This window comes from Eubalaena glacialis, chromosome 3, assembly GCF_028564815.1.
Source record: "Eubalaena glacialis isolate mEubGla1 chromosome 3, mEubGla1.1.hap2.+ XY, whole genome shotgun sequence".
In the NCBI taxonomy this organism is placed as follows: Eukaryota; Metazoa; Chordata; class Mammalia; order Artiodactyla; family Balaenidae; genus Eubalaena; species Eubalaena glacialis.
In genome coordinates, this window is record NC_083718.1 from 96,725,439 (window position 1) to 96,752,644 (window position 27,206).

At 40.7% G+C, this 27,206-nt stretch overlaps 2 protein-coding genes and 1 pseudogene across 5 annotated transcripts; 1 reads left to right on the top strand and 2 right to left on the bottom strand.

The window, feature by feature from the left end:
* Window positions 1-1,786: 1,786 nt before the first annotated feature.
* Window positions 1,787-16,468, bottom strand: ATP5PB (ATP synthase peripheral stalk-membrane subunit b). The gene is made up of 8 exons (XM_061183710.1): window positions 16,207-16,468; window positions 15,567-15,662; window positions 15,255-15,291; window positions 11,425-11,570; window positions 8,706-8,869; window positions 8,192-8,317; window positions 3,224-3,403; window positions 1,787-2,159 (listed from the first exon to the last, which is right to left on the bottom strand). The coding sequence occupies exons 1-8, from the start codon at window positions 16,211-16,213 to the stop codon at window positions 2,082-2,084; spliced, it is 834 nt and encodes a 277-aa protein (XP_061039693.1). The 5' UTR covers window positions 16,214-16,468; the 3' UTR covers window positions 1,787-2,081.
* WDR77 (WD repeat domain 77) lies at window positions 15,806-23,993 on the top strand. Of its 4 annotated transcripts, XM_061183709.1 has the most exons (11): window positions 15,806-16,109; window positions 16,371-16,556; window positions 17,344-17,485; window positions 17,764-17,813; window positions 20,194-20,264; window positions 20,401-20,455; window positions 20,930-21,001; window positions 21,587-21,695; window positions 22,230-22,298; window positions 22,884-22,959; window positions 23,015-23,993. In XM_061183709.1, exons 1-11 carry the CDS (start codon window positions 15,995-15,997, stop codon window positions 23,075-23,077), a joined length of 1,008 nt encoding a protein of 335 aa, XP_061039692.1. In that variant the 5' UTR covers window positions 15,806-15,994; the 3' UTR covers window positions 23,078-23,993. The 4 variants fall into 4 exon arrangements, with proteins under 4 accessions (XP_061039692.1, XP_061039690.1, XP_061039689.1 ...); XM_061183707.1 differs by having other exon boundaries at window positions 15,806-16,119; window positions 22,884-23,993; XM_061183706.1 differs by having other exon boundaries at window positions 22,884-23,993.
* Window positions 23,994-26,188: 2,195 nt separating this feature from the next.
* LOC133088307 (NEDD8-conjugating enzyme UBE2F-like) lies at window positions 26,189-26,717 on the bottom strand (annotated as a pseudogene).
* Window positions 26,718-27,206: the final 489 nt, after the last annotated feature.

Here is a 27,206-nt window from a genome sequence, read left to right on the forward strand (position 1 = left end):
TAACTGTGATACTCTTGAGACTGCACAACCAATTACCATGCAGCCGATTTGTACATACCAAACCACATCCACCACATAGAAATGAATTTCTGGTATTCTGAAGGTAGAGATTTGGGGCTGTAGTCTGGAGTTTCGCCTCTAGGAAACCTGCTCAGCTTATTACCTCCTTCTCATTCCTGACTGGCTTCCCTTTGGGTTGTGATACCATGCTCCTTGGGCACAGGTAAACAAACTCCTCCAGCACATCCTTGTCCAAAAGGAGCAGCATATGCTCTACAGCTGGCTGCAACAGTAATGTCCAGGTGGCAGAGCATCATGTTGGCTATCCATAGCATGTTGTAAGTGTTGCTGGGAGTACACGATGTAATTCATCCGGCTCCCTGGTTCTGGGGACTATGGGGCACACTGTCAGTCTCTGCTTGGATCTGGTAGCCTTATGAGGAGACCCAGATGAAACTGTTCTCATTCTGAAGTGACTGGCCAGAGGACCTTGACAGCCTCATGCCTAGCCTAGCTGCCTTTGCGAATGCAAAGAAGCAACTTTGTGGCTTATACATACTGGTGCTAATCTCTTGACTCACCAATTGTAGCTGGGCCTATAACTTCCCAACCCTTCCCTGGGTCATCCTTCAGCTTCTCTAACCTTTGGACCAGGTGTGTGAGGAAAGGCCTGGGGTTTTGCAGGACAATCATACCATGAAGATCTGAGGTAATAAAAATTGACAAGGGTTCCAGTCTGTGCTTGTGATTTCCACTTGTTCCTACCCCCTCCCACTTCACATCCATCTTCCCTTCTTAAATGCCTGCTCCATGCACGTCAAGCTCCTTCATCAGAAACAAAGATTAAGAGCTTACGGAGCTCCCATGACAGCATAAAGTCAAATCCCTTACCTATAAACATATACCCTAATAGTTCTGCTTCTCTGACTGAATGCTGACTGATACAGTTACATACAAGGAAAATGATGAGGTTACGAGACTACCTAAAATGGTGCTTGTCATTACACTCTCAAAACACCTAAAATCTGTACTGTATCACATATTCTTACTGCCTTTCCGGTAGATATTTAACTCCCTGAGGTAGGAACTTTTTATCTCTGTATGACCAGTGCAGGATTGTGCTTAGCACAGCAATTCTTTGTATAATGAATAATCTGGAACACCTCTGCTGACCCTATCAAAATCTCCTTTAAGTAACATCTTAATAATGATATCAGTCTGATTTCTATATAAGATGAATACATTAGCCATCAATAAATAAATAAATACTGACTTAAATGATTGTTATATAATTAAAACCTTAGGAAGTCAATGAAAATGGCAATTATCCATATGGTACGTATTTTCAAGTACTTCCTATTATGTAAGTTATCCATTTGTTTACAAGTAAATCCTTATACAAGTATGGGAGAATTAAATATAGACAAACCAATGGAAGGGCAGAATTTTCTAACTTATCTGCTGGATTCTTCAGTGATTTTATGACACATTGAGTCCATAATATTTTCTGTTGACATACTACTAAAATGAAAATAAAGTCAGTGATATAATTTGATATACAAGATTTCTTTTAGTTGTTTTAAGAATACTGAAAAGTTTTAAATTTCCCATAACCTGTCAGCAAGAAATAGCTTACCACTAATAGTTTTATAAACAATATTATCAGCTCAATGACCCATAATGTTTACCCATATAATAAATGTTGAAATAACATTTCAGAAAATTATGCATCTTGAAAAACTTTGTTTCAACCGTCACTTTATTGTAAGATGGTTGAATTAATTCAAATTTAAACTATAACTTGACAATTTTTAGTCAGGTACCAAATTTTATTCAAAGCAAACTGCTTATTCAAAAGTGATCATGGAACAACTCAAAATGCAGAGCAAGAAGGATGAGAGAAACACCTTACTGGCCAATAGATTGTTTTAATTCTCTCATTATATGAAACTCAAACTTTTCATTTTTAGGAAAGGGAAACTAACTTCAGTAGAGAGCAATACAGAAAGATTTTGTCACAAAGACTAGTTTCCATTTAGTCAGTCAACTGTTTCTAGCTGTCTCAATTGGGACAGATGCATTTACAGAGCTGGCTGCGCTTGAGCCTTCTTTGCGAGCAGCTTTAGATCTGCAATGCACTTGGCAATTGTCTCCTTCTCCTGTGATAAGGAAAGAGAAAGCTGGTTAGACCTTTTCAAATCATGGAAGGGTATAAACACTGTAATTCTAAAGGATACCTCCTATAAGAGGTTCCTCGGAATCTCAAGATGGATTACTGGCTTAATATGATAGACTAATAAAAATTATTTAATTATTTAACATAGGGGAGATGCAAAATTTATTTTAAGCAAATGCAGGGAATTTAAAGTCCCTTGGCTCATAGCTTTTATGAGTGAAACCTGTTTAGAGGTTGAAGCTAGATACTCCTGTAACCATGTGCCACTGATGTTAGGTTTTACAGCTAACAGCTGCTTGAAAAAGACCAACCTAACAAACAATAGTAATACAGAAATGTTAAGAAAGAATAAAAATAACTTTTAGTCTCTTTTGTATACTTTTGTCTTTTCAAGTTTCTTAAATAAGTATATCACTTTTATGTAAAAGACAGTTTATTTTAAAAAACCCAATTCATTAAATGTTGACAGACCCTGTTTTTCTAGTCCTGCATGGTTATGCAGAAAATGACCAGAAATGCCTAAGTATACTATATATCTAGGAAAGAAGAAATCAAGTCAAAAGTAAATAAAGAACATAAAATTTAAAAAGGAAATCACATTTAGGTAAAAAACAGAAAACATTTCTGTTCAAGACCAATGAATTAAGTGGCTTGGAAGAGGAAATGGCATGGAATGGAAATCATGGAATTATTCAGATAATGGAAGAGGCTAAGAAGTAGACTTGTCCAGCCTCTGTTTTACAGAGAAATGAAATATGTTGCTTAATATTGCCCAAATGTTGGAACTTGAACATACGTCTGTTCAACGAGTGTTCTCAACAATCTTTCCACTCTTTTTGATCCATGAGGTGAGAGACACTTTGGTAGCCAAACTTTAAGGAAGGAGGCAACCTACCAAGGCAGTTGTACAGCATCTTCTAGGTTACCACTAACCAGAAAAATGAACCAGGACCACCCCAATGTCTCTAGGCTAAAGACTCCTTACCAGCTATTTCTATCCTATCAGAGATATCAATACAACTCCAGAAGCTTCAAAACATTATGTACCTGCTGCGCAGAGATGCTCTGTACCACGTTCTTCTCCACCCAGTTTATCATGTGCTCTTGTTCCTTTTGACGCATCATATTCTGCACAGAGATGTGATAGTCCAGGCGATTCTTCACCTCCTTGTATACTCTATGCAGCCGTTCCCGGTAACTAACTTCCAAGGCCATGGCAATGTTATTCTGAAGCAAAATTAAGAAGTGACGAAAATTGTTTGCACAGTTAAAGGATCACTTCCATTCTGAGGATTCTGCCCATTAGAATACCCATCATTACCCGTATTTTATGCAAAATTCATTTGTTTAATATGAATAGGTAACACATGCATGTGGTAGAAAAACTCTAACAGCATATAGTAAAAATACATTTAAAAGTATATACAGTAAAAAATAAGTCTCTTCCAGCCCCTCCATAGGCTACCATCTTCCTCTATTTCTTGTATTCTCTCCCAGAAATATTTAATAAACAAAACACAGGTATATGTACACACACGAACATCACTTTTACTGATTATGACACAAAGACCCACCTTAATTTTAAAAGTTACATTGGATTCTACTATTTTGGTGTCTCATAATCCATAATTTACTCAAGCTCTATTAATAGATCAGATTGCTTCTAATTCTTTAACAAATAATGCTGCTGCGTATATTGTATATGTCTTTGCACTTATGTGTGAATACTTGCTGGGTCAAATAATAGCTAATAACTGTTGAGTACCTACTATGTTCTAAATAAACACTGTGTGTCAATTCAATTAAATCTTAAAATCACACCATGGGATAGTTACTATTATTATATTCATTTTACAGTGAGGAAGAAACTGAGGCAGATGCTAAGGAATTTGTCCAAGGTTATAGAGCAAATGAACTGTGAAGCCAAGACCTGACTACAAGGAGTCAGGCTACAAAGCCCATGCTCTTAAAGATCCATTTTAACTTGTGATTAACGCTGTCCAATTCCACAGAAAAGTTGTACTGCTTCATGCTCTCACCAGCAACACAAATGCCTGTTACTCTAAACCCTGACCAATGGTGTTTATAAAACATTTTACTCTCCACTATTCTGATAAGCAGAAAAAAATACCAATTTTAATTGTCATTATCTAAGGAGAAAATTTACATGTTTAGAAGCCATTTACATTTACTTATATCTTTATAAATTGTTCATGTCCTACACCTAGTTTTCTACTGGGATGCTGGTCTATCCTAAGGTAACTACCCTTTTGTGTCACATGGAATGCATGTATTCTTCCTAGTTTGTCTCTTAACTTTATGGTAATTTCTACATGTAAAACTTAAAAATTTTTAATGAGATCAACTTAATTTTTCCTCTTATAGTTCCTGGATTTTTAAAAATTGAAGTATAACTGACATACAATATTACGTTAATTTCAGGTATACAAACACAATGATTCGGTATTTGTATATATTGTGAAATGATCACCACAATGGGTCTAGTTAACATACGTCACCACACAAGTTTCTGCATTTTGTTGTCTTTATTAGAAAGGCTTTGCCACTCCAAGGGTACTGTACTGTTTTTCATGTTCTCTTTTTCTACTTTTACGGTCTCATTTCTTATCTAAAGATCTTTAATTCATCTGAAATTTGTTTTGGTATAAGGCAAAAAGTAGGAAAACAACTCCGTATCTACAAAGATACCCGTCTGTCTTTCCCCCTCTAAGATGAAAATGCCACCGATGTAAACTACCTTATGCGTTTAGGTCTATCTCTAGACCCTCTCTCTCAAGTGCTGTACCAATCTGACTTTCTATTCATGTAGTGTGCCAAGCTATTTAAAGTTCCTTTATAATTTTGAGCTTTAATATTTGGTAGGGCTGTTCATTATTTCTCTTTTTCAGAATACTCCTGAATATTTTTTACTTTTTCCAGTAATAATCAATTTGTTCAAGTCCCAACACCCCCTACCCTACCCCTACCCCTAGTCTATTAGTATTTTCTTTCTAGGAATGTGTAAAATTTAGAGATTAAAGTAGGGAGAATTTGATATCCTTATATTATTGAGTCTAGGTTCTTAGAACCTTATACCTCACAGGCATTTCACATTTTTCAAAGTAAAAAGACTGTACATTTCTAGTTAAGTTTACTCCTAGGCATCTCTTCCTAAATGGTTTATCTTTTTCTCGTATATTTTCTGACTGATATTTGTATATAGAAGGCTACTGATTTTGTTTATTAGATATTAATTTTGTACCCAGATACCTTACTGAATTTGCTTATGGTTTTAAGAGTTATGTTGATTCTCTCAGGTTTCCTAGGTATATAATCAGGTAATCTATAAGTAAGGATAACTTCATGTTTTCTAATTTTTATACCTCTTATTTCTTTCTCTTAATACCAGCTACTACTGCCAAAATAACACTGAATTAGTAATGGTGACAGGTATATTGTCATCTTCTAGTCTGTAATGAGAATCCTTATAGGTCTGCCTGTTTTATATAAAGGCTTGAAATATTAATCTCAAGTAGGCCCTTAATACTCCTAGGTACATTTTTTTTTTTTTTTTTTTTTTACTCCATTCACCTCCTGAAATCTCTAGTATATCTCCTTGACTACTTTCCTTTTCAACAAATGACCTACCTTCCTATTTCACTGAGAAAAAGGAAACAAAGAACTTCACAAACTTCTACCACCATATAAACCAATCTACCTGGACCCATACTCACATACTTTGCCTTCCTTTCTTTAACTATGGCTGAACTGTCTCTGCTCTTGAAGCCAACCTTTCCACCTGTGTATTCTAAACTCTCTGGCCTACTGAAGGACATTGCTCCAGCAAATTTCTCCCTACTCCCACCCCTTTCTTGCATCAATTTTTCTCTCTCTACTAACTTCTATCAGATGCTAACATGTAATTATACTTTCCATCTTTTAAAAAATCTCTCTTGATTACCACATCCTACCTTCTGAGCTACTGAGTAATTTCTTTGCCCAATACAGTAAAACTCCTTCACAGTTTTGACAGTGGTCTATACTCAGACTCCAATTTCTTTTCTTCCATTTTTTTTCCTTCAACTTACTCAAATAGCCCTTACCAAGGTCACTAACCTCCATGTTGCTAAATCCTATGCCAAATTCTTAGACCCTTACTACTTGACCATAAGTAGGGCAACTACAAATTAAAATAATCCTTGTTTCCCTCAGTTATTTTCCTTCATGTTCCAGTCTTACAGCTGTGCCTCTTGTAAGCTCATGATTCCCTCATCTCCAGTCTGGAATTCTCCCTAGTGATTCCAGACTCATATATCAAATGGTCTACCTAACAACTCTATTTGGCTAACTCATTGGCATTTCAAACCAATGCATACAAGATTGAAGGCTACTTTCAACAAGGCAATCAGAGTCACCCTTCAAAACACGAGCGAGATCGTATCACTCCTCTGCCTAAAAGATTCAATGACTTTCTCTCTTATTCTGAGTACAAGTCAATGTTCTCACAGAAGCCTATAAGACTTTACATGATCTAGCCCTTGGCCACTCTCTGCCTTGCTTCCTTTTACCTTCCTCCTCAGCCATTCCACTTCAGCTACAGTGGCTTCCTTACTTTTCCTTGTCTATACCAAGCAAGCTTCCAGGATTAGGGCCCTTGCAATTGTTCTTCCCTCTGCCTGGAATACTATTTCCTCAGAAATCCACACAGCCTGCACCATCACTTTGACAGGTCTCTGTTCAAATATCACATTAGAAGCCTTTCAAGACTGCCCAATAAAAATAGTAACTCCCTCCTTCTAAAATCTCTTTTCCTTTAACATAAGTCCATTATTCTACATGTACTTCACACCAGTTGACATTCACATCTGCTTATTTTTCTCCTGTCCTTCTCTCAACCCCTGGCTAGGAAAGAGACCCCAGGAAGGCAGACTTTGTTTTGCTCTCTGCTGTATTCCCAGCACCTTGTCTTGACCAGTGTCCACACATAAAATATACCTATTAAATAAATATTTCATAAATAAAAATTTTAATGACTATCATTTGAATCTTATAAAAAAGCTACATCTTCAAAAGCCAGATTTTGTTTGTGCATACATAGTTTCTATGAGGCAGGAAGCATTTAGATTGTAACCTAAATCTGCACAGAAAGATATTTTAAAAATTTCTGAGGATTTCAAACATTTATGTGCTTAAGAATCTTTCAGGATCCTATTTTTAAAAATATAGACTCTTGGATAGCTCCTAACAGAGGTTCTAATCCCACAGGTCTTGGAATGGGTCCAAAAATTTGCATCAAAGATGACTGATGCACATGGTACCAAGACTACACTAGGAAATACTGGCCCAAACCCTTAATATTTCAGATACTTATTTTACCTTAGCACCTAATTTTTCATTTCATAGGTGTTTCTATACATAAAATTTCAATATAAGGACATCTCACTTTAAATATCAGGCATAAAGTACTGGGCTCAAAGTAAATAACAACAAAATGCTTGAGCACGTTCCTAAAGTTGTTTTAGAAACTAAATATTTTAGAATCTAATTATGCTTTGATCATGGAAAAAGCTCTCCTGCCACCTGAATCTGCTTTGTGAATTTGGAATGTAAGGTATCAGATTTTCTTATAGCAAGTATGTTAAGTAAGACTTTCTTATAGCGAGCACGTATGAAATGCACAGCATGTATTTCACCTACTGTATTTTACAGTGAATGCCATTTTTTAATCCGCTATAACTTAATGAATTATTTTCCCTCTGTGTGGATTCAAAATGTGTCCTTTTATACTTTTTACTCTTTCTAGTTTTAGAGTAATAATTCTAGTTATTTTTCTACTTGATAGGTCCACTGAATAGTTAATAGCTGTAATTGCTATTTAGACCCCCACCCAAATATTCTCTTTTCTAAACAAAATATGCTCAACCTATCCAACTATTCCTCATAAGATTCTAATTTTTTGTGTTAAATGCACACAAATGAGTAACTTCACTTGCCTTAGAAAGTTCTGAAACCTACCCTCTGGACATCAAAAAGGTAATGGCGCTTTTGAACCAGTGCCTGCTGTGACTTCTCCACATCAATTGCATCTTGGATTTGTTTGATAGTAGCCTGTTTCACTTCTTCCAGTTCGGCAATTTTTTGCTGCAATTATGATATTTACAACAAAGATCAGTGAAAGTACCAAGGGTAATAAAAAACAGATTCATTTTATGCTTCTTCGAAGTCATACCCCTCATTTGTGAAAACACCCACACAATAGGGAGTACACAAATCCTTAAAAAGAGTTGCCCCAAATAGCTATGCAGTATCTTGTTGAATGAACAAACCTATGGAAAAGCTGGAGAAAGTTTGGTAGATTTTTAAAACTTGATCTCAAGTTAGTAATAACATTAACACTTATAATTGAAATCATTATAATTAGATTCATTTCTATATGCTCTGCCCCTATCATTCGTACCAAAAACATCACTTGATGGCTTTGACACGACTACTATGGTCTAAAATGGGAAATAAGGTTTATGGTTCTTACCTCATTGAGTTTATCAGCAAATTCCCCAATAGAGGCACCATATTTTTTAATTACATAGATAAGCACCCCTATTGTTGAAATGGCAGAGAAGGTCTCTGCAGTTATCACATATATTTCTTTGGAGAGTAAATATAAGATAAGCCCAGTTCCGAGCACGTAGGGTCCTAAAAGAAGAAAAAGTTATTTTATGATGGATATGCTATGTCTAAAAGGGGAAGACAGAGATACTTCTGCATTTAATTAGTTGAAGGCAAAGTTAATAATGACTTTAAATAATCAGATTCAAAGACGGAACACTAGATGAGAACCAGTATGGCAGAGTTGCAAGAACAAGGATCTGGACCCATGGAAATCTGACTCTGCAACTTATAAAACACTGAGCAATATAGATGATCTCTGAGCTTAGTCTCCTTAACTGTAAAATGGGAATAGTACCTTCTTCATAGGGTTGACAAAATTGAGAAATAATGTATATTAAGTGTCTGGTACAATTGCTCAACAAACAGGAAGTATTTTATAAAGATGTCAGGTTACTACCAGAAGTAATTTGTGCAGCAAAATATACTATTTATTGAGTGGGGACATTGGTCAGAATAAAATTTATCCACTCTTGCCTATTTACTGAATAGGAACCTGACACTGGAAATAAGCAAACAAAACAGATACAACTATGAAGCAGCATGTATGTAAAAGAACTAAATAACAGGATTCTCAATTCCTGTAGCGTCTTATTATAATGCTTCAAATATAGCCAACTTTTTCTTTAACCAGGCCATGAATTCTGAAAGGACACAAACCATACGGTACATTTCTTTAGGATTTTCCTCTATGCCTACTAGATGCCAGGTAAGGTCAAAGCAGGTCTTTGGGGAAGCAGTTTACAGTGTTTTTGAGCAATACAGGTACCAAAAGATGTTAGGATGTACTATGAGAATAAAAGGGTTACATTCTCAAATAGATTTTACCCAGTTTCCCATACAAAGTTTCAACAGTTCATTTTTTTAAAAAATTTGCCTTCAATGTATAAATTTTAAATGTGAATTTATAAGAAAGGCCTATCATATCTAGCATTTTTATCAGCTATGGAGGTCTGAGGAAATTAATATTTCTTGCAATTTTAGTTACAGAAATGCTATCTTAGGCCACTCCCTGGAGAGATTAAAAAAAAAAATCTTTGGTTTTCAATGTTTCATGGTCATAGCAATATTTGGGTACAGCAAGAGAGGCAGTGCGTGTAGCAGAAAGAACACTAAACTGCAGAACCTGTGTTTAAGTCCAACTCAGTCACTAAAGAGAGAATAAATCTCAGTAAATTCTTTGTTTTCTAGTTCTGGGTAATAAAAATGTCTTCATAGGGCTTCCCGGGTGGCATAGTCGTTGAGAATCCGCTTGCCAATGAAGGGGACACTGGTTCGAGCTCTGGTCCGGGAAGATCCCACATGCCGTGGAGCAACTAAGCCCATACGCCACAACTACTGAGCCTGTGCTCTAGAGCCCGCGAGCCACAACTACTGAGCCTGTGTGCCTATAGCCCACGCTCCGCAACAAGAGAAGCCGTCGCACCACAGCCAGGAGTAGCCCCCGCTCGCCGCAACTAGAGAAAGCACTCACGCAGTAACGAAGACCAATGCAGCCAAAAAGAAATAAATAAATTTATTTAAAAAAAAAAGTCTTCATAGAACTGTTGTATGGATTAAATAAAGTGAAAGCATATCGTATTATAAAAATGTAAGGTTTCAGTACAGTTTATGCCTTTTTATTTATTTATTTTAAATAAAATCATTTATTTATTTATTTATTTGGCTGTGTTGGGTCTTCTTTGCTGTGCGTGGGCTTTTTCTAGTTGCGGCACGCAGGCTTCTCACTGCAGTGGCTTCTCTTATTGCAGAGCAGGGGCTCTAGGCGCGCGGGCTTCAGTAGCTGTGGCTCGCGGGCTCTAGACCACAGGCTCAGTAGTTGTGGTGCACGGGCTTAGTTGCTCCGTGGCATGTGGATCTTCCTGGACCAGGGCTCGAACCCGTGTCCCCTGCACTGGCAGGCGGATTCTTAACCACTACACCACCAGGGAAGTCCCTATGCCTTTTTAAAAGGAAAAAAAAAACTGATAAATATGGTCCAGCTCTTTTTTTCATAATTATACATACAACACATAGTCTCTATTGCCTTACCTGGCTTTATTTTAATCCATAGCTCTTTCTATCATTACCTGAAAGTGTATTATACAGTTACTCAATTTTTCTTTTTTTGGCCGCTCTGTGCGGCTTGCAGGATCTTAGTTCCTTGACCAGGGATGGAAGCCGGGCCCCTGCAGTGAAAGCACCGAGTCCTAACCACTGGACCGCCAGAGAATTCCCCAGTTACTCATTTCCTTATTGTCTATCCTACAAAAGAATGTATGTTTCATGATGGCAGGCACTTTAGTTCACCACTGTATGCCTAGAACAGTGCCTAGCATAGAGCAGGCAGTCAATAAATTTGGTGTAACAAGAAATGGAAACAATGTTACAAAATCAAGTTAAAATCCCAAACAAATTTATTCCAAAGACAAGTTAAAGCAACCAAATCAATTCTTATATTGAATCACTTCCACACCTTAGTTTTAAAACCAGCTTACTTGATTTTTCTGGTACATGTGGAAGAGGTAAGAGGCCACTAAAACACTAGATTAACATAAACCATACCATCTAAACATACTATCAAACACTGGGCAAATGCTCACCTGTTACACCAGTTTTAGGATAAAGGAACTGGAAAAATTCCTCAGGGATCAGCCCAAAACGAACTTTTCCTCCATATTCAGGAAGAGGTGGTACAGGGGCAAGACTTGGCTGCCCTTTGTGAAAGATCCTTGTAGCCTGCAATACCCTACAGGTAGGAATTACACAAATTTAAAGCCTATTCTTTAAAGAGAACACAATGTATGAACAACTGTAGAAAAGAGCAAATAGGGATGAGGATTGAGGCTGTTTCCCACTGTCCTAATGGGAACAGAACAGACCAAGAACAGGAAGGTTAGGGTCCCATAATTAGCTGTGTGATAAGGGGAAACAACTTATTTAAAGCTGTATGTAACCTTCTACCCAATACTAGAATCCCTTCTGTTAAGTCTCATGTGTCATCTGTCTAGCACTTTATATGTCTATTACTAGCAATGAATTATGTAAGAACATAGACTCTCCAGCCAGACTATCTGGGTTCAAATTTTAACTTACGCTTTTGTAGTCTCTGATTTCTCTAAAGTAAAGTGAGAACAAAGAATACAACCTTCGAGGGTTGTTGTGAGGATTAACTGAGTTAATAAATGTAAAGTATATAGAATGGTGCTTGGCATATGGTAAAGTTTTATGTAAGTGGTTAGCTATTACATGTCCACTGTGTTGTGAGCTCCCTGATGGCAAGAACTTTGACCTTTTTGAATATTCTCTGTATCAGGGTGCTAAATAACCACTAAGTGAAACATGCTTTTTCAGTGTTGGATAGCTCTAACTATGTTCATCCTTTGAATTGAACTGCTACATACATCCTTGAAACCTCTATCCATTGGTTCTAATATTATTTTTCTATGTAAGATAACACTCATGTATCTGGGTTAAACATCTCAGTTCCTTTACAATCCTGACTGTCCACAAGCAGCAAACTGGTTTTGTTTACAAAAATGAAGTATACAGAACTGAACATAATACTGAACTGAAATATAGCTTGACTAATTCATTCATCCTACAAATATCAATACATATTGAGAACTTGCTATTGTCATTATTGGGCTTGAACCACTGTACTATTATCATGGGTTTGCGAACTGTTCTTGTCTTTAAAGTAGCCTAAGATTGCATCTGTAGCAGTTACAGCATACTGGTACATAGGATTCTGATGAAATAAAATCCTCTAGCCTTTTCACATCTGCTGTCAAGCTAAATCTCCTTCAAATTCTATGTTTTTGTCCCTCACCTCCCCTCTCTCTTATCTCCTTGCAATGTAAGAGTTTACATTATTTCATTGATCATTGTTCACTGCTTGTCTTTTGAATATTATTTCTGCTTCCCAATATATTGAGTTATCTCACCAAATTTTGAAATCTGAGAATCATGCTCAAGATTCTTTCATTTTAATCAGGGTTTCTAAACCTCAGCACTATTGATATTTTGAACTACTGACAACTCTTTGTTGTGGAAGGCTGTTCTGTGCACTTAGAGTAATTAGGAGTATCCCTGTGGCCTCTGTACACCAGATGCCAGTAGCATCCCCCCTCCTACCCAGTGGTGACAACCGAAAATGTCTCCAGACATTGCCAAAAGTCCCTCAGAGGGCAAAACTGCCCCAGGTTGAGAACCACTGACTTAAATCATAGCACTAAAGAACTTGCTTTAGGTGAACACAAATCCTCTCCTTAACTGGCTGTCTCAGTTCAAGCCCTCATCTACTCCTGCCTAAACAAGTAAGCAATCCAAAATCTGTTCTCTTGGCTTCTCCTCAAATACCCCTTGAACCCAGGCCCCTCCCTGCTGCTTTGAAAGTTTTTAACATGCAAATTTGACTTTAAAACTCTTCAACAGGCTCTCTCCTGCCCACAGAAAACAAACTACTTAATTCAGCTTACGTGATTCAGCACCTGTGAAATTTTATGTCCTCATCCTCCTTCATTCTCCTACTCTCCAGCCATATGGAACTACTTACAGCTTTCAAAAACCAAAAAAAAAAAAAAAAAAATCCATACCTCATGCTGCTCCTTCTGCCTGGTATACCTTTCACTTAATGACTGCCAAGACCAACCAGCCTTCAGAACATCTTGAGTATATCCTTTATAAAGGCCTTCCAATCTTGGGTTGACAATTACTCACTCAACAAAACATTTACTGACTTTCTACTTATATTAGGCACCGGGAGTATAACAATAAGCAGACAAAGTCCCAGCCTCTGACATTCCAGTGGGGGTTTGGGAAGTGTGAGTGTATAGGTCCATACACAATTTCAGACAGTTGTAAGTTCCATGGAGAAAAATAGGTGAAGGAAGGGGCTAAGGAGCAATGGAGTGGGGGAAAGGCTTTTTCGGTAGATCAGATGACATTTGAGCCAATGGCCTGGGGAAAAGAGAGAAGAGCAAGTACAAAGATCCTGAGGCAACAATAAGCTTGGCAGTTCTCAGAGGAATAGCAAGAAGGCCAGTAAGGCTAGAGAATGAGCTAAAAAGAGAATGTAAGAAGGTAAATCAAGAGGTAGGATGGGGTCAACTCATGTTGAACTCTCTGTGTTACCGTAAGTTTGGATTTTATTTCAAGTGGGATGGGCACCTCTAGAGGGTTTTGCAGGGGAAGGGTGGGGGGACTGACATAATCCCTATGGCTACTGTGAGGATGGCCTGTAATGGGACAGGAATATAGATTCAAGGAGACTAGTCAGGAGACAACTGAAATAGCCTAGGTGAAACGTGATGGTGGTTCACACTCCAGTAGTAGTGGTAGTGAAAGAAGTGGTCAGAGTTTGGATATAATCTGAAGAAAGAGCCTTACTGATGTATTAGATATGAAATGTGAAAGAGAAATCAAGGATGTTCCTTGCATTTTGTATATGTATTTGTTACCTATATTACAATTATTTGTTTACTTGTCTATACGGAATCTTTCTTCTCTGAGAAGTTGGAAGCAGCCAATTATAGCCTCACTTTATTGCTTATACAAAAATTACAGATAAACCAAAGCCACTTTTTCAAGCCACAGGATTGCTATCAAATTTTGCAAGATTTAGGACTAAGTCTGAAAGTAAAAAGAGAAATCCCAAAGAAAAGTGACATGTTTTATGAAATATCAGTAACACCTTCTAATATTTACTAAGCACATACTATGTACCAAGCACTGTTTTTAGAGTTCCCAGGAATTAATTCCCTTAATTTTCACAATCCGTAATGTACTATTCTCTCTATTTTGCAGATGGGGAAATTAAGGTCCCACAGCTTGTAAGTGGAGGAGCCCCGTGTACCCTCTTTCAGCTTTGGAATCCTCACTGTAAACCACTACTTTACAGCTGCCTCCTCTGGTAGACTGTGCGTGAGGTCCACGAAGGCAGGTACTTAACCTTACTCATTTTTGTATCTTCGGTTATGTGGGTGGCAAGATAAATATTTACTGAAACGACGAATAATTTCTCTGACCTGACAGTAAAAGTTGGAATCTGGGAGACAGATTAAAAACAATATGCTTCATTGTTTTATTTAACAAAACTTGTCCTAGGGTATGCAATCTAGTAACCCTGACTAGGGCTGCCGCAGCTGTGCCTAGCTGAAGGTCACAAGGGAGAAGGGCGGGGCTTAGGGGACACCAAAACCAGTTTCTAGTTTAGTAAGAACACATCACTTGTTCTCTTAATCTTTGCTATTAGGTAACACAACGGTGTTCCAGGCAGTTACAGGAGCACACATGTTTGAATGAGACTTGAAGCGTTCCAAAATAACCTAAAGAAAGGTAATTACCGGCCTAAAGCTAAGAGCAGATTACCCAGAAGTGAAATAGGTGATAAAACAAAGACAAAAGGGAGTATTACACCCCTTACACTTACCCTGGACCGAGGAGGGCTGCGTTCTTCAGAGAGGGAGCTACAAATACACAAGGCACAGGTTAGCAAGGTCACGGTGAAATCTGGTTTGCCCCTTCCTCGGTCCCCGCGGAGCCCAATCACTAAGGCCATGCGTCCCCCATTCCTATCCCCCGAGCCCCACACTCTCCTTCTGAGCGGCACAAATCAACTCTCTGCTCAGGCCCAAATCTCGCCGCGCCTTTCACCCCCTTTCCTCCCACCCGCTCCAAGTAACCCTAGACGCGCTGGTTTGCAATCACTCTGCTAGCCCGGACCAGGGTCTGTACCTCTCACCTGCTGCGGTGGCGGCAGAAAGTACCACCCGGGACAGCATTGTCAGGCAGCGTCCACACAACAGTCTTCGCGCCCCAGTGACCGCTACAGGAGACTCTGTCAGGGGCAGAAACAAGATGGTCGCTCACAAGTCTCGCGAGAAGAGAACATCGTGCCCTTTTCCATCAACTTCCGGTCGATTTTTTTTTTTTTTTTTTTTTTTTTTTTTTTTTTTTGGCCATAAGAAGCGCAGAGAATTGAGAGCCTGCGGCAAGAGGTCGCTCGCTGGAAAGCGGAATGGAATTGTAGAAGCAATTCTCGCGAGATTTAGAAAGGCTGTAGCCTGGCCAGAGGGGCGGAGGCCTATAGAGGGACCACGTGGTGGCTCGCGGAGCTGAGTCTCCGGCGGGCGTCCAGTTTGGGTCTAGGTTGGAGTTGGAATCGTGGAGATGCGGAAGGAAACCCCGCCCCCGCTAGTGCCCCCGGAGGCCCGGGAGTGGAACCTTCCCCCTAATGCGCCCGCCTGTATGGAGCGGCAGTTGGAGGCTGCGCGGTACCGGTCGGGTGAGCCTAGGTCCTGGGTCTGGGAGTTCCCTCACCCCACCCCGAATGCCCTTTCCCGGGACTAAACCTTCCAGCCTGCCCCCAGCCCCCCGCTTACCCCGCATGCCATCCTAACCCCTGCCTCGCGTCGCTGAACTCAGTCCCCAGCCGTGCTCGGCGTTCCTGGGCTCCGATCCAGACCCGGCCAGCTGGCTGCTGGGCGGTCACCAGGGAGATTAGCCCTTCCACTCCTCACGCGCTGACAGCTTGTATCTCCCTTAGATGGGGCGCTTCTGCTCGGGGCTTCTAGCCTGAGTGGCCGCTGCTGGGCTGGCTCCCTCTGGCTTTTCAAGGACCCTTGTGCCGCCCCCAACGAAGGTTTCTGCTCCGCTGGAGTCCAGACGGAGGCCGGAGTGGCTGACCTCACTTGGGTAGGGGACAGAGGTATTCTAGTGGCTTCCGATTCAGGTGAGTCACTTTCTCCTCAACCTTACAGGTGGGATGGAGGCCAGGGGTATAGGTCGGGCTGGGCTCAATTTTTAAAATCCCATACTCAGTGCTTGGGGGAGCTTGAGGGTGTTGGTCCCGAAGGAGAGTAACTGTGTAGGTAGGAAATACCTTTCCCAAGATTCTAAATTGTTTGGTGGAAATTCCTAGCAAAATCCATAACAAAATTAAGAAATTAATTGGAACTATTTTTCTTCTCTGTATCCACCCAACCCCAAACCAAGGATAATCTTGATCCTAAAGATGATGCCGAGGCCAATCTGTGCACTTTCCATTTCTTCCCATTTTATTCTTAAATGTCTTTATTCTGCTTTCTTTGCCTTGAATGTCAGACTCAGCAATGGAGGCTTTGACATTAAAAAAGAAAAAGAAATCAGAATATGGACGTTGGCAGGCATTGCATGGAAGGATAAAGGTGGGACATTAAAGATTGAGCCTCTCTGGCAATTGAGCTTGAACACTCTATATTCAGGGCAGCTATTTGAGGATTTTCTGTACTTAGTCACTGTACAACATATTTTTATGTTATTCAACATATTTTTATGACTCTAAGACATTTATTCAAATTGTTCAACAAATACTTTAGTGTCCAAATAACTGGGAATATTTAACCGTACGGACTGTGTGCTACTCAGATCATTGGGGAGATTTCCTCCTTGTCTACTGAGAGCTTAGAATCCTAGAAGCAAATTGCTGTCTTGGCATAATCCAAGCTTGTTTCCCTCACCCTCCTCCCCACCCCCAACAGGTGCTGTTGAATTGTGGGAGCTGGATGAGAATGAGACACTAATTGTCAGCAAGTTCTGCAAGTATGAGCACGATGACATCGTGTCTACAGTCAGTGTCCTGAGCTCTGGCACGCAAGCTGTCAGTGGTAGCAAAGACTTCTGGTGGGTCCCTCCTCTCATCGCTCCTGTTTCTGGGCCTCCTTTGGGTGTCTTTAGCATCATATTAGCCTCATTAAATAATGTTTTGGGCTCATTATAAGAACCCAGTGACTAATTATGACATGCCTATAAGGTTTTCTTAGAGATTTTTGCAATCCATTGTAAAAGTAGGCTGTACCAGAAGTCCAGTAGGCAAAGACATAAGACGTTCTTATTTGAACACACGTTTTTATGTAGGTAGTGTAGGTCAAATTAAGTCTCTGTTTCCTTTTGCTTCTTAGCATCAAAGTTTGGGACCTTGCTCAACAGATGATTCTGAACTCATACCGAGGTGAGTGCATGTTCTTTCCTTTTCAGTCCTGGCCTTGGCTGTTTTGTTTTTATTCTCCGCTTTGTGCTCTTTGAACTTTGCTTGCATGTTAGTGATATCAATTCTTTGCTCTCCTGCCTGGTAGTGTATTTCTTCCAAAACTGCGGTCAGGCTCCAATGTCGAGTCTAGCCCTTTTCATAATTTCCCAATTTTTTTTTTTATTGACAGCCTCACCACCTTCTTGGTCACCTGAGGCTGAAAATCCCAGTCCTCTTCCACTCCTCCTGTTTCCCACTATCAGTTGGTCCCCAAGTTCTTTGGAGTCTTTTTCCATTTCATCAGTGACCTTCCGTTCCATTTCTTATGCTCCCATTTACTTTCAGGCTTTATCTTATACAGACGGTGGCACTCATCTCATCGTTCTACCTGTAATCTTTAGTCTTTCATTGGTTTCTTGTGGCTTGCAGGTTAAAATCTCATGTTCATGTCCTGGCATTCAAGCCTTTTTACTGTCACTCCTTCAAGCATACCATGCTATCTAAACCTGATCACAGTAGATCTTTGGCATTCTCCAAGTATAAACCCTGATACTTGTGAATCTTGAACTTTTGAATATTCACCTCCATAAAATCTCATTTTTTTGGTGAGAACCATCACTTTCTATTAATGTTCCTTTTTCTGCTCACTTTCATTAGCAGCACTAGCAGTTGACTTTATTTTGGGAGCCATTCCTCATGAAGATACCAAATCTTAATGAAGATAATGTATAGAGCGTTAATGTGTGTGTGGCTAAGAGACGTAGATTTGGGTGATCACTGGTTCCCCCAGTGACTAAGTGCCTTTCTCTGCCAGTTCTAACTTCAAAGTGCGTGATTCAGATATGGGCGAAGCAAAATCATAAACTCATATATCTCCTGGAGCTTCAGGGTCACTTGCAGATAGTTAGACAATAATGTTAAAATGTCAGTGCTCAAAGTCTACTATACTTGCCTTTTGTTTCCTAGACTTACGATGTGTTTTTCTGGTCAATGCTCAATAACTCTTTTTCAGCACTTGTTCCTTTCAGCCTTTTTAATTAGTTCTTTGTGTTTATTCTTATTCCCCCCACTGATTCCAAATTCCTTGAGGGCAGAGGAACCACATATTTTTTTCATCTTTTGTACTCCCCCATGGTGTTTGTCCCAAAGCTTTGCTTTTTTCAAGTGAGCAATACATTACTTTTCCTCGTGTTGGCTTTTCATAGATTCTGTGGAAGGTAGTTTGAGCCCACACTTCTGTCTCAGGGCAGAGCCACATTCAGACTATCTCAGAAAGTCTGGTTAAATCACTTTGGAGAAGGTGGTTTCCACAGCCTGTAATTAACATTTAGCGGAGACCTTTAACATTTTTAGCATGTAGTCCTAAAAGAATTTTGAAAAACTACCCTCTCACACATTTTAAAATTAGTATCTAATTTAAATTTAACTAGTTGCAAAGAAAGTTATATCTGGCCATGTCATTTATTGTACACTTTTATAAAATATGTTTGTCAAAATTTTGGATTTGCAGATTAAGCTCATTTAATTTATGTAAAACATCTACCAAATAACCTAACTGCCAATAACCATATGCACTGTAAAGCCAGTTGGCCAAGTGAGACTTAACTTTCAGTCAGAAAAAGTCTGACTTCATTTTTAAATTCAGATAAGCTTATGAGATGTCCTTATGACAACCACCTGTCATATGTTTCAAAATTCTCATTATTAAAGAGATCAGTCACAGAACCACACTTGTGTTTGTGGTGTGGCTGAGAAAGGCCAGCCTCCTTCACAGAATTTTACTCAGGTGCTCTTCCTTTGTCTCAGGAAAAGCCCCTTTTGTTTTATACCTTAGGTTTTTATACTCTTGAGCATCATGGTAAGGTTTAGGGTGGGTGAGAGCTGTGTATTTCTTCTACACATGGGAGAAGGGTGACTGTGAGAGTAGAGGTCAGCACTGCTGGCAGATTATAGGCAGCTTCTCAGTTCAATATGGAAGAAGAACATTGGAGAAATTCCCTTAAAACTCTCAGTGTCCAGAACTCCCTCAGAAGTCTTCGTATGCTACCTGGAGGCATGTGTGCTTCTGCTATTCTAGGATGTCTTTACTGTAAATTCCTCTCCTGTTCTTATTCAACATTTAATTTATCTTTCATGTCTTTAGTGATTCATTTTCCTCCAAGCCTTTTGAGTTTTTATAATGCTATCAACATTTCCTCTTAGGTTTCATCTAATCCAAAAATCTCACAGAATTTGTTAATTTGCATCATGAGACTAGGCCTATTTCTCACACCCTCCCTCCTACCCCTTCATAATATCTGGTCTGCTTGATAGCAATGCCTGCAACTTCTCTGTCTTATTTCTTGTTCTGTCTCCTTTACAGCTCACTCTGGGCAGGTCACCTGTGTTGCTGCCTCTCCCCACAAGGATTCTGTGTTTCTTTCATGCGGTGAGGTGAGATATAATCTCTTTTTCCCTTCCCACCTCCTAACCGCATTCAGACCCTTTAGACCTGAGTCTAGTGTGGAGGGCTTCTGGCCAGCAGCTGCTTCTTTGGATTGTGAAGCCCTTTTTCTGTTCCTTCTTTTAGGACAATAGAATTTTACTGTGGGACACCCGCTGTCCCAAGCCAGCATCACAGATGGGTGAGTCTGAGAGCCAGTGGTGGGAGAGTGGTACTAGGAACCCACGTGGAAGAGGCTTTCCTTGGCCAGAGTCAGAGGCAAAGCTGCCAGATGCCCAGTCACTGACACAAATGACACAATTGCTTTCTTTCCCACTGGGGCACATTGTGTGCAGTGGGTCCCAAGAAGAAGGGCTGGTTCCTGAAGGGTGGGGGGTAATTTACTTTACATTTCCTGGATGGGCGAACAAAGGGGCCAGAGTTGTTATCTTCATGCTTTGTTTTGAAACTTGCCCGTGACTCACGTCTGGAAAGGGCAGGAGGCTGATGGGTAGATGTAGGTTGTGAGGGTCAAGGATGAGGACAGGACTGCCTTAGCAGGGCTTGGGAAACTGAATAAAGGTGCTCCTGGGATTTCGAGTGACTTCGCCTGAGAAGCTTCGGCTCAGAGCTGGGCTCGGAGTCTTGTTCCAGACCCCTCTTCTCCCCTTTGCAGGCTGCAGTGCCTCTGGCTACCTTCCCGCCTCCCTGGCTTGGCATCCTCAGCAGAGTGAAGTCTTTGTCTTTGGTAAGGCAGCATGTCGAACTGTGTGTTGACTCTGGGAAGGGGAGGATGAGCGAGAGAGCTGACTCCATAATTCGAGACTCTGGCTGCTCAGTCTCATCAGCACACTTGGGTGCAAGGTGAATTATATTAATGGGGGTGTAGGGAGGTGGGATGATCCAAAAGTGGCTTTAGTTTAGCTTTGGAGAACATGATGATTTTTGTCCTAGTAGATTTGATTCCTGACTGTTTGCTGTGGCTCTTTTATTCATGGCTATAAGTCAGTGGGCCGCAAAGCAAGTGGACTGCTACATGGGGAATACGCCTGTATAGTAGGGACAGATATGGCTGTGTGTATGGTGACATAGTTTATGATAACAATTATGTCATCCATTAATTTAATTTCCACAACCCCCAAATGACCAATTATTCCTACTTTACCAAAGAGGAAACTGATGCTCAGTTTCTCCCCTTGCTCTGTAATGTTTCTCTGTAATGCTCAGAGTGGTTAACTTGTTCAAGATGGAGGACCTAGCATTCAAATCCAGATTTGGCTGAGTCCAAAGCCCATGCTCGTAACTTCTGTGATGTACTCCCTCTTTCCTTCAGGTGATGAGAATGGGACTGTCTCCCTTGTGGACACCAAGAGTGCAAGCTGTGCCCTCAGCTCAGCTGTGCACTCCCAGTGTGTCACTGGGCTGGTGTTCTCCCCGCACAGGTACTGTTCTTTGTCGTCAAGGGCCTGATGGGTATGAATAGGAAGAATGAGGGGGGATGCTTGTGTTGGCGTAGCATTAACTGATTGGGTAGCTCCTTAAAGCAGGTACTTTTGTTGCTGAGGTTTTGGAATGTGAAAGATCACTTAAGACTGTAGTCCATTTTTTGGGTTGTATGGTCTCTGACTGCAAGTGGCTAAAATATGGTCTTGTTCCTGCTCAACACCCAAAGTGATTAATACTGTGGGCTTGTAGGGCTGTGTGGTTGGAAAGCCTGTGTTTCTGGATCATCACTGAAGCTACAGGGAGGGGCTAGATGGGATGGTTAGTTGCCAGGATGGCTGTCCACCCTGACTTTGCTCCATTTTCCTCATCTTTCCTTGGAACTTGCACCTAGACTTGAGTGACCTTAACCCAAAGTGGGGATCAAGCCACCTTCTCTGATCATTTTAGAGTGGGCTTTGGGGACTGCCCAGTCAGGTTTTGTCTTGAGACCTGTGGGCTTTATGTTTCCCAACCCCCTCCTTCTCTCCTAGTGCTCCCTTCCTGGCCTCTGTCAGTGAAGACTGCTCCCTTGCTGTGCTGGACTCAGGCCTTTCTGAGGTGTAAGTGTGACGTGGAACCCTGTGATCAGGAATCAGGGAGGGGAGCAACAGGTGGCGGGGTCCTTTTTCTCTTTGGAAAACTGGGTTGTCTCTTTCAAGGAGACTTGGTGATGGAAGCAGGCCGACTGCTGACTGTCTCGCTGTTCTGGGGGCTGACTCACAACCAGCTCTGTCCCTGCTAGAGGAGGAATGTGGTGGTGGGTGTGATTTCTGAGCCTGGCACTCCAGCTGACTCCCAGAAAGGGACAGTCTACCCTTTTCACACAAAGAACCTCATGTAGGAAATGCAACCTGCTATAGGGTGAAAGGCACCAGACAGAAGATCTGATTGTACTTCCTTCTTTGCCGTGAGATGCTGTCTGATACTGGCTCATATCACCACCCTTGGTCTAGCTATCATTTCTTCTATGAAAATAGGGCCCTAGATTGGATGATGAAGTCTTCTGTGGGTAGCTACACCACTATGCTGGTGACTAGGCCATATATATGGTGAAGTGTGCCCTGGGTGTGTTGGGTCTCTTCTTTCCATTTCTGCTTTTTCCTCTGTCTCTTACTATGCCCACACTTTTCTTTGTTCTCTTGTAGGTTTAGAAGCCGAGCCCACAGAGACTTTGTGAGAGATGCTACTTGGTCCCCGCTCAATCACTCCCTTCTTACCACAGTGGGCTGGGACCATCAGGTCATCCACCATATCGTGCCCACAGAACCTCTCCCAGAGCCTGGACCTAAGAGTGTTGCTGAGTAGATTGGATTTCAGACAAAAAGCAAATCCCCAATGAGTATCCACTCCCTTTGCCCCTTCCCTCTCAGTTTGTGAGACAACACAGGAGCCTTTTACAGTATGTTGGTACACCAGATCTGTGCAGTTAATAGGCATTGTCTCTCAGCCTGGGGTAGGCTGGATTCTGGGGTCCTGTAGCCAGGGAAGAAAAACTTCCTTGAACATGGATATGTATGTATTTGAGTGTGTATGTAGATAAATAGTTTTTGTTGATGGGGGGAATAAAAAATCCATCCCGCATCTTTCCCAAGGCCCAATCCCCATTCCCCGGCCCCCCCCCAGCGCCCGCCCCAAAGTTAACAAAAGATTTTATGCTTCCCACGTAGCTTTGCATGAGGAATTGGCCATGTCTGTATGAGGTATGGGATGTGGGCATCCCTGGATTCTTGGAAGCAGCTCATAGAGATAGGAGCAATTTTATTTTTTTATAGAGCTTAATTCACCTTTGTCATGGGCTGTGCTTCCATTCACATCCAGCCCAGCTCACCTTGAGGAAGAGCCAGGACACTCACCACAGTTTTGCACATCCCTTGTTATTAAACTGAGCCAGAAGTCCAGTTTCTGGCTGAATAAGAAGTTTGGCTGGTACCTGTGTAATGCCCCCACCCCACCCCCGACCCCCATGGAGTTGTGTATATGAGAGATGAGAGTGTATTTCTGTCATAGATGCCATAGAAGAGTTTCAGGATGGAGAGCTTAAAGGCATTTCAGTTAAAAACTGACACAGACTTGCATAGGAATGTCTGCCACTTTCCCACCTGAAAATAGTCTGGGGCCTGACCTTTTTTGCCTCTGGGCCCCTGTCTCTGGATATAGGAAGCCTGAATGCTATTTTGGGGGACTCTGAAAATTTTAAATACGGCATCAGAGAAAGAATCGGAAGTACCGGTCAGTGAAATAAAAAGTTGATTCATTGTTGGCTTGTCTTTTGAAGCGTGTGTGTCATGTGCCGTTAGACATGCCACTTATGTGAGTCATCAGGGTATCTCTTATAGCCTATTACTTTTTTGTGTGCTTCCCCAGCCCCCCAGAGTAGCTAGTTGGAACTTAAGGTAAATATTTGGTTACTTGGTTGGTGGCTACTGCCACTTACAAGTTATGGATCAATTACTGATTGTATTAAAACTAAATTAAATCAGTTATGTACTTCTGTGCTTTGCAAGTTTCGTTTAGCTAAAATATCGTGAAACTAGGGCAGTTTCACGGGCAAAGTATTTGTAAGTAAAACTTCTGTGTTTCACCCTTGCTGAGCGTGAGCTCTGTTCTCACAATTACCCTGGAGTAAAAACATGGGAATTTGTTGTCATATGATCTAACTGTCAGGTTTGGGGGGAGGTGGAATCGAAGCCCTCACTGTTCGTAAGTGTAACTTCTTGGGAGGTAGTAGGATGTGTTGGTAGAAACACTTAAGTTCTTCCCAGCGGTAAAAGCTTAAAATTTGTGATCACTTAGAGAAAGTGAGGTAGAGGGTGAGGTGGGTAGGAATTAAATTTTCATGGGCATGTTCCTCATGGACTTAAGAATGGTAGAGAGAAAAGTCAGTGAAAGAGATAAGAGTCCAAGGAAATGAATATAATGTGTCAAGGTGGTTAAAATGACATCAGAGAAGGAAAACCTAGAGTTTGAAGAACCATGTTACTTAATGTAAAAAATATTAGTTTAGATTCAGATAGATCTGTGCTGATGCAAGTAATTCACATCTATTTATGATCATCACCAAGACATTTGCAAATGTAATCGAAGTCACAGTAGGAATGCCCCTCACAATTGTGATTGAATGTGTCTATTACAGTGAGAAAAATAAAGATGGTTCAAAATAGAAGGTGACCTCAAAATAATCAGAAATGTAGTATCACATGCAGCGTTGTTTACTAGGCTATTGACTTGGGAGTAGTTTCAGTACAGTGAGCACAGATTTGCTGACCACAGGTGGAAATGGGCTCATTTTGTTTTCTTTGTTTAAAACCATACAAGCATATATTTTGCATTTAATTTCACTGGTTCAAATATCCAAATGCTGGAGTAAGTCCATTTCCCTATCCTCATTGTTCTTACTGTGAAGTCCACTAACCTGACCGACTATATTCCACTGCTGATTTCTGGTGCTCAGAACAACAAACACTGAGGTTGGCTCAAGTACTGTTTCAGGTAGCTCCAGACATCAGGCTGGTTCTCCAGGATCTGTCCTGCCCCACAGGACGGTAGGAGGCTGGTCTTTACCAGCTCTATAGGCATTACCTGCTGATGCACAGTCGCATTAAGGCAGCAAAATCACCCAAGCTCTGACTGCTCTGGACTCCCAGCCATGTTTCCTCTGGGCAGCATTATAGAAAGGGCAGGAGATTGGGAGGGTGGGGGTGGGAGGGTCCCTGTAGTTTATTTTTTAATCACTCAGTTACAGAGGGCTCCAAAACTCTCTTGCCACATCTAGACCCAAAAGTAAAGGGCTCTGATTTGTAAAGTGCACATTTCTTGTTGCATTTGGACAGCATGAGCAATGTGCTTTCATATTCTTTGTATTTCCGTAGTTGTTTGACTTAACTGTATCTACAAACTAAAAAAATAGAAAAAAAAAACGGTTTGTTCCAAACTATACTTACATAAGCATTTCTTTCAGTAAGACGTGCATCAAATATTTGTATGCATCCTAGGGAAGCTTTAGGGCACCTAAAGAGAGCCAACGTACGTGAAAGAAGCTGAAAGAATTCATATCAAATCACCGTTTGTAGCAACATTCTTACTGCCAATCTTGGGTCACACTGAAATTTAGAATCACTTGTGCAGGGAACTGATTTTGTTTGGAAAAAGGGTAAGGAAGCTCTAGTCTCTATTTTGATGTAATTAAAATCTCTCAAGAGTGTCAGCAGTCTATATAGCTTGATTTTGGAAAAGTAAAGTAAGCAGACCAGTTTTGAGCCCCAAACACATTTTCTTATTGAGTTCTCCATCAAAAGTGGGCAGTTGTGGAGTTTTTCATCTTCATTACATGGTCGTAGGACTAGTGCAATCCAGAGAGTGAAGGAGGTGCAAAGATCAGGACAGGAAGTGTTAACTCATTTTAAGTTATAGAGGCATGTTAAGATACAGTCACTGATCCTAAAATCTTTTATCATCTAGAGTAAGGTTTAATGTAGTCCTCAACGTATGCTGGAAACTCTCTTTGTCTTGTAAATGATGTTCTGCTTCTTCAGTATATAATAGATCGTCAAAATTCAAAAGGTCAGTAAGTAAAGGGTTTCACCCCCAAACACCATCCTTTCAACTTTCTGGTGGGAAAGCCAGTGCTACTGGGTGCAAGTTCCTTCAGTGAATGTAGACATTTCATTGTCACTGTGATGTTGGTTGTCAGATTCTGGTATATTTCACTTCGGGAGGCACCATGTTATAAGCATTAGGAACTTCAAACTAAAATTTTCCACTCCAATGGTAACCCTTATCTAGGATCTCAGCTGAAAGGAATGAAGCTTGTTTGAATCAGAAAATGTACTTTACATGTGTAAGTGTATCAGCTTCAAATTCTGCCAGATCTTTAACAAGCAGCTTGTCTCTCACAGAAACCCTCTGATTAGGATAGAAACTGGCTGATGTACAGGCCCCTGACCATTATCTAATGTCAATTTGCCTGGCAGAGTTAGCATTAATGCTACCTTTGACCTCGGCACCTGGAGACACAGGCTGGGTGCCCAACACCATTCCTGGGCCCCTGTTGCAGTCTGTACTTGGCAGGGCCAACGTGGGCCTTGTTTGTTTTTCTTAAGTTGTTTTTTTAAAAAACATTATGGTAAAATATAAAATTTACCATTTTAACCATTTTAAGTGTACAGTTCACTGGCATTAAGTACATTCACATTGTGCAACCACCATCCATCATCCCAAGTTGAAACTTTGTACTCATTAAACAATAACTCTCCTTCTCCAGGACCTTGACAACCACCATTCTACTTTCAGGTCTATGAATTTGACTATTCTAGGTACCTCTATGAGTGGAATCGTACAGTGTTTGTGCTATGTGTCTGGCTTATCATTTGATTTCATAAGGTGTTGACTTGCTCCTCAAAGTGTGGTCTGTGCACCAGCAGCATTGGCATCACCTGGAACCTGTTAGAAGGGCAGAATGTTCAGACCTC